The sequence below is a fragment of the Hipposideros armiger genome, unplaced genomic scaffold (assembly GCF_001890085.2).
Source record: "Hipposideros armiger isolate ML-2016 unplaced genomic scaffold, ASM189008v1 scaffold_434, whole genome shotgun sequence".
NCBI classification, from domain to species: domain Eukaryota; kingdom Metazoa; phylum Chordata; class Mammalia; order Chiroptera; family Hipposideridae; genus Hipposideros; species Hipposideros armiger.
In genome coordinates, this window is record NW_017731784.1 from 126,682 (window position 1) to 134,311 (window position 7,630).

General features: G+C 38.3%; 1 protein-coding gene across 11 annotated transcripts in view; it reads right to left on the reverse strand.

Moving 5' to 3' along the window:
* The window catches only part of NEBL (nebulette), a 389,725-nt gene that overhangs the window by 35,224 nt on the left and 346,871 nt on the right, over positions 1 to 7,630 (reverse strand). For 9 of the 11 annotated variants that reach the window (XM_019665135.1, XM_019665136.1, XM_019665133.1 and 6 more), the window contains 4 exons: positions 6,692 to 6,784; positions 4,316 to 4,408; positions 2,324 to 2,416; positions 957 to 1,049 (listed from right to left, as the gene is read on the reverse strand). The exons of 1 other annotated variant lie outside the window; for it this stretch is intronic. In XM_019665135.1, the coding sequence (XP_019520680.1) occupies positions 957 to 1,049; positions 2,324 to 2,416; positions 4,316 to 4,408; positions 6,692 to 6,784 (372 nt within the window). The remainder of the gene's footprint in view (positions 1 to 956; positions 1,050 to 2,323; positions 2,417 to 4,315; positions 4,409 to 6,691; positions 6,785 to 7,630) is intronic. One more of the 11 variants, XM_019665132.1, reaches the window with a different exon arrangement.

A 7,630-nucleotide genomic window follows, 5' to 3' on the forward strand; every position in this document is an offset into this window, starting at 1 on the left:
CAGTAAAAACGGTTACCATACTTAAACAGGGAAAACCCAAAACTAAATGAAACTTAAATTTACTTTTCCGTTTCTATATTTCCCCATTTTCCACCATAACACTCTTCAAGAATGCAAACCAAGCTTTCCTCTATTTCCTTTTATTTTTCCCTTCTGTAGAGGACAAGAAACAATGAGGAACAAATCTAGTTTCCTTTTAAGCAGCCACAACTTAAAGGTAATTTATGTTAAATTTAGTCAGCGTCTCTGGACAGACATGCCACTGGAGAGCTATAAATTGTAACACCTAAATGCTGATCCCCAGGCTCAGAGCCCTTCTTGACAGACCAGGTGTATCTGAACACTGCTATTTGTGAAGTTGATTATATGCAAGGTTAGGGTACCAATTCTTGCAGACCTGAGTGCATGTGTGAATCCCTGGCATTCAGTAAGAGAAAGCATACAATCCACATAAGACACTGACATGGTCCAAGGGACCTTAGTGAACAACTGATTTCTATATTAAATGTACATAAAATTGTTTTCTTCTAAGTCCTTACTTTGGGGTAATGACTCATTTCTTATTTTCTTTTGCAGAGAGCATTTAACAATTCACATTCAAGGGAATACATCTGAAAAATGATAATTACTTAATGCATCAAAGACTTTTTATCACTTTCAAAGACACTGACTAAAATACCATGAGTCATTGTTTAAATGAACATAACATGGTTAAAATTAAACTTTAAATGTAACTGTTGGTCACACCTGGAAATATCAATGAGGGGCTGCAAGAAAATGTAAATGTGTACAGTGGCAGCTTTTGGAAGTCATCTGAAATAACACATGTACTTATTGCATATATCCCAAATGGTTCTTGAAAATAGATTTTGTTTCACAAGAAAAAAATAGGATTGCAAGTAAATGATTAATGACACATCCTTTGTGATAGTCCAAAACGAATAAAACCAACTTGCCGAACTAATATTTTCTTGATTCTTCTTTACTCTTTCCATTTCGGGAGTTACACTTAAAGCAGTAGCTCTTCCCAGCTGGCCTTTATAATAAACCTATCATTTCAGAGAAAAAAGAAATAGAGTATTGTGAATCCCTTCAACTAAATAAGAGTCTCATAGTGATTTTAAAGAGCTAGCCAAGGAGAGGAAACTATGAAAAAAAAGAGAGTGCTATCAGGGGCCTAGTCATATGTACAATGCTTGCATCTTAAATCAATCTATTTTAATTCACCTCACAGCAGTGAGTCACTGCGAATGAAATAACTGTGAATGTACTCAAATATATGGACATACCATCAGTAAAGCTATAATAAGCATTTCATCACAAAACAATATGGTAGAAAAATGTCTTCATGGATATAACTTAAAGGCACACCTACCCATAGAGATTGGTACCAAATTATCATGGTTTCTCAGTATTTAACTGCGGCAGAATGTTTGAAAGGATGCCTTCAAATAGGTGACCATGGTCATGCATAAAAAGGCAGGCTGGAGTGCTTCCTTCTCCTCCATCCCTCCTTCCCTTCTCAACAACCATGTCCCTTCTTGAGAGTAATGGAGTCACATCAAGTGTGACTCTCAATATATCAGGAAAAGATGAGCATCTACTTGTCCAAAATATAGTTGTTAGGAAAAGTGCTCAACAATAACCTGCCTCCGTTTTATAATCTGGTCAAATGACTTGAAAGGGTTGAGGAATATAAGGTTTCTTTGAACCTAATAGATTTCCAAATTTCCCCTTCCAAAGAACTCCATCTATATGTTAATGACTTCACAAAAGGATTCTCTCAGTGAACTATGTCCACAGATTACATAAACAGCAAGGAGTTAGAGTAGGCCAGGGGTTAGTGTCTGAGTGAAAACTGACAGCCCTAATCAAGGACCCCTAAAATGTGACCGATTTAGCCATGCACGCTTTGTAATGTCTCCCCAGACATCATCCAACATTAATGTAATAACAGCTGGGAGTGGGCCGGACAGGCTAGAGAACAGGTAAGGCCACAATGCCAGAAGCTCCCGCGGTGTCCCTTTAAGGAATCACAGCAACCATGAACATAAAGACAAATAAGAGAGATAACACAAAAACTTGCAGACAAAAATCAAATGGGGAATAAAATATGTCCTTGGAAACTCTGGAGCAGGAATGCCTGGCTGAACCCACAATACCTAAGACCCTGAAACCTCTCAAATCAATGGGTAGTCCGTGAGAGCAGAACTCAATATCAACGCAAGATCATGAACATTTTGTAAACATAATCCTTTCATTGACATGTTGACCAAAAAAAAATACGTTGGATATCATAAAAAAGAAGTTGCTAAGATCACACATTGCTGATGTTCCTCTGGTTTTCTTTAACTCTCTTCAGCTCTGGTGGGTCAGAGATGATAGTGGCCTGTTTGATCTTGCCTTTGTATTTTACCTGTGGAAGATAAATAAGAATTTTGATAGACAGAGAATGGTCTCCACCCAAATACCACAGAGGATGAACCTTAAAATTAACCCTATTATTTTATACACTTTTTTCCACAATTGATACATATCAACCTTCCTGTTCACATCTACCCCTAGATTCTGATTTGTCTGACTGAGCAAGCCCAAGTGTCAGTTGTGATTCTTAAATATGAGTTTTTAATAAACAATCTGCTGTTTAATATCAAAACTAACTGCAAAAAGTCCAGGATGAAAAGTAATGGAAATATAAGGGGGAAACATCCGAATGAAGTCATTATAGAGAACAATAGAGAGGCCGCCATGGCAGCCTGGGAAGGCCAGTGACTCTCTTGCTGACCCTGGGGCTTCAATTCTCAAAGGACGTGGGGTGTGGAGGGCGGCAAAAAAGATGAAGAGGCTAAAAAGTACAAACTGCCAGTTGTAAAAACAGTCATGGGGATATAAAGTACAGCATAGGGAACTAAATCAATAACATCATAGTAACTAGGTATGGTGACAGATGGGTACTCTATTTATCATGGTAATCACCTTGTAAGGTATATAAATGTCAAATCACTATGTTGTACACCTGAAACTAATCTAATATTTTATGACAACTATAATTTTACAATTAATTAATGTGTATATATTTTTAATCCTCAAGAACTGGGAAATCTATCTTATTCTCTATCACTCAGTCAAATCCCACTCTTACAGATACAGGATAGGTAATTCTAATAGCAGAAATCCTAGGTGAAATTTCACATATCATGTTTCCTTATTTGATATTCTGTGTCCTCATTATTCTTATTTTTATTATTCTGGAATCTCTGTGAGTTTGAAGCCAAGATGGTTTTATTTTCTTACAGGTGATGGCTAGCAGAATACTTAGCATGTATCAGGGGCTTAATAAACATCTGCTGAATAAATGAATAAATTTGGACAAATAAAATGAAAGGAAAAAAAATGCTAAAGATTCCTCACTCCCACCACCCTCCAGGGATACGGACAAAGCAGTGGGCACCCTGATTTTCTCCTCCACCTGGGAGAACCCACTCAAATTATAAAGTCTTTCAGAATTACCTGTTTAGAAGGCGGCTATTGTTTATATTGGTAAAAATTCCATAAGAGGGTCAAAAAAAATGAGAAAAATAACTATGGGGGGCATTTTTGAAAGGATTTCTGAAGTCCAGGAAGCTTGGGTTCAAATCCCAGCTCTGCTCTTATAAACTGTGGAAACCCAGCATGTCCTCTGACCTCCCCACGACTCAGTGTCCCACACCTACAAACCAGGGAAATAAATTGTGCTGACCTCATGGGTTCATGTAAGACATTTAGTACAGGGTCTGCATTAGTGGTGCGTCATGACTGTGAACAATCATTGCTTTATAAGCAATAGATTGTTGAATGACTGAATAATGTTTTCTGCTTTATTTATAAGGCCTCCAGCCCTGACATTATGTCTTAGAACCCCAATCAAACCAGCTCTTCTTTTGCCTTGATCCAGTAGGTAATTTTTTTCTTAGATTCACGATAGACTCACTGCTCTCAAGGTCCTTCCCAGGATACAGTGTTAGAGATTGACCAACTAAACTATGAGGTCCATGAGGCTAGGAGCTGGGTCGTATCCATCTTTGTGTACCAGGAGAATGCCTGGCACATTGGGGTGTTCAATGAAGATTTCCCGAAGAAACAAACATGGCTCAATTATCGCAAGACATCCCAACTTTCCTGGACTCACATGGCAGGGCCCCAGTTCATGCCTTTCCATATGTGACCATGAAAAGGACCATCCACTACGAAGAGGGTTCAGGACTTTTCAAAGAGCGTTGTGCAGAATAAAATGATGTCATGTTTGATAAAATATGAGGAAACAGAAACAACTTGCCGTGCTCAGCTGCTCCTGGTTCCTCCTCACTCTCTCTATCTCTGGGGTAATGCTTACTGGAGTTGCCCTGCAGCATGGCTCTTTGTACTGGAGCTGGGAGACAGTACAAAGGACAGTGTGAGGTCACGGGAAGGAAACGTGCACCCACGTACTGGATCAGGTTAGAAGAAACGTACACAGCCACAGAGCACTGATAGTTAAAATCCTCATTAGGATTGCTAAGGGACATCATATTGATCCCAGCCTAAGCTTTTTCTTATGCAAATGTTTTGAATTCCACCTTTGGTCGTTATTCTTCCAATTGTATCACATATTCGGTACTATCAGTAATAATAAATGATCCTTTCCGTGAATTCATTTCTTCATAGCACTAAAGCAACATTTATCAAATTACCATTTTATATTTAAAAAGAACAATTCCGCACTCTTCTCATTGGAATGGAGGCTCGCACCATTCCTATGCTTGCAACTCAGTGACAAATGGTCACCATATAAAGAAACCCTGATCCTCAAAGTTTCCTTCTCTGCAGGCTTCCAACACTGGAAGGCCAGCCTCTGCCTGGCCGTATGGAAATCTTCCCAACCTACTGCATAGAGGTAGGTGCCCTTTCCTAGCCAGGGGAGTAGACCCATCATTTGTGGTCAGCTCTCACAGCAATTCCATAACATCCTAGGAAATAAATAAGCATCTAACACAGAGAAAAAAGAACGCTATGTCCGTTGCATACATTTTTGACAAGCAAAAGTAAAACTTGAGGTTAAAATCCCATCATAAAGAACTCCACAGGAACAGTCTCGGTGGGTTTTTACAATTTAAATTTAATGCCCAGGATTTTTTTTTTCCCCCAAGAAATCACCAGGCCTACTGGGCCTGCAGATAAAATGGACTTGAGATTTCCCACCCTCAGCAGTGAATGTGCAAGTGAAGAGACGTTTGATAAGCTTGGAAAATAAATGACAAAGGGACAGACCCCTGACACAATGTGCGACTTTCTTTGTGCCACAGTACATAGTTTGACAGTTTAGGCAGATTCTGTGTCTGGGATAACTGTCTGAGTTAACATGAGGAAACGTCCAGTGTAATCTCCATTGATGGCAACATACATGGAGATCACTCTGGGTAGAGCTTAGAAGGGAAAATCTAGAGAACAGCGTTATTGATGTAGAGACTACTGTAGCCAGTTTCTAGTGGATGTAAGTTTGGGGACATACATCTGATATGGGGGCTGTTCATATCTCACATTCATCCATTTATGAACATGCTAAATGCTTTACAGATGATATTGCACTTAATACTCTAGTCTCTGTGTTATAAATGAGGAAATTGAGGCATGGAGAGTTTCGTGACTTATGAAGGTTATAAAATAAGGAAAGTCTGGAGCTGGGATCGAACCAATTGTCCAAGGTCCATGCCTTTCCCCACTATTCCACTGTTATCCAAATTTCTACCATTTGCACGCCACTTACCACGTGCCATGCCAGGTCGCACCTGTGCTGTCATTTATCGTATTATTTTTTTCATTTAACGATTATTTTCAAATAAAGTTATTTTTAAGAGAGCATTATGTTTCTATGATAAATTGAAAACTAGTAACCTTTCTTTTTGAAAAAGGGAAACATTAAGACAATTTAATCACTAAGTCAAGGCCTGATTATAGGCAGGACACTTAACAATACAGGGACACTGTGCGACTCCCAACTGTGTCCTTATGACCTGGATCACTTCTCTCTCCACCACCATCTTGTGCCATCATTCACCCCACGTGCCCAACACACTAAGCCTTCCCCTCCTTGAAGAAGTCTTTCATCCTGAACATATTCAGCTTGCTCTGCCAGGAAGGCCCTTCCTCACAAAATCCACCCTAAACCTTTATTAATTCTTTAACATCTAACTCAAATGTTACTCTTCCTCCAAGGGTTTTTCCTCTCTCTCACTGACACAGCTTTCCTTCTCTGCATTTCCATAAGACTTTGCAAGAGGAATTGTTACTTATTATTAAGTGCGATATCGCATGTAAAGTACTCAAAAAGCATAGTCGATAACACATAAACAATGCATAATTGTTACTTACTCCTGTGTCTGTTTCTCCTAGAGACCTTGAGAATAGTCACAGCCCCTAACTTTAGGGTGTACCTCACTCATTTTGGAATTCTTCCAAAATGAGAACATCGTAGGAATTTAATAACATGTCTTTTTAATAAACAAATGCACATGAAGCATTGAGATGTGTGAAATCTTATCTCCACCTTTCAAGAGCTGGCCTTCATACAATGGTATGGTTGTCATGGGGGCTTCACCTATACAAGTGTCATGCCCTCACTATGTGGTCCCAGGCAATAAAAGAGAAAACAATACTTAGAGAAATATGATCACACATTGCTGATGTTCTTCTGGTTTTCTTTAACTCTCTTCAGCTCGGGAGGATCAGAAATGGCTGTTGCCTGTTTGATCTCTTCTTTGTATTTCACCTGCATAATTTATTTGAAAAAATAATGTAAGTTTTACTCAACACAAGGCTTAAGAAATAGTTAAGAATTCTTCACTTATAATGATTGCATAACTGAATTTTTATAATTCCAACATTCATTTTCTTTCAATGAGAACACAAATTTTTATTTTATCTGATACATGCAGGATTCCTTTATACACAGCGTGATTAAGCCCATTTCTATGCATCTATCCATCACTGTAGAAGTTTTTTAATTAAAATAAGCAGATGTTGCTTATGAAAGTAATTTTTTATCATTAGGTAGGTGCACCAAAAAAACTTTGGAAATTATCTTAAGTAATATAATTTATTACTTTTTATTCAAAACGCAGTTTCTATTTATTAATATGTTAATTAAAATTTACCACGCATTTAAAGGCAAAGGCAAATTGAGTTACCTACAGAGTCTTGGGAATACTGCTTACCTGGCTGACAGCACTCAAATAATCCATAATAAGGAAAAAATAAAGTGGCCATAATAAAAGAAGAGAAAGGGAGAGGTTGAGGGACGTGCTAAAAGCAAAGGCCTCTGTGTCCTGATCACTACAGAAAAGCCCGAGGCAGAAAGTCAGGAAGTGTCTTTTATGCACACACCATGTTACACAAAGCCAGCCTATGCATCCTGTCATCCACTTCAGTCAAAAGCGCCTCCTTTGCATTTATTTGGAGAAACATCTGCTCAACAAATGGTAGTGCCAGTGCACAGTTATGCATGGGACAAGACACAGCTCTTTTTTTTTTTTTTTTTTTTTTTTTTACTTAGTGACCTGCTCTTTTCAAAATCTACAGAGTATTCCATGGTATTCTTTTTATATATATATTTTTA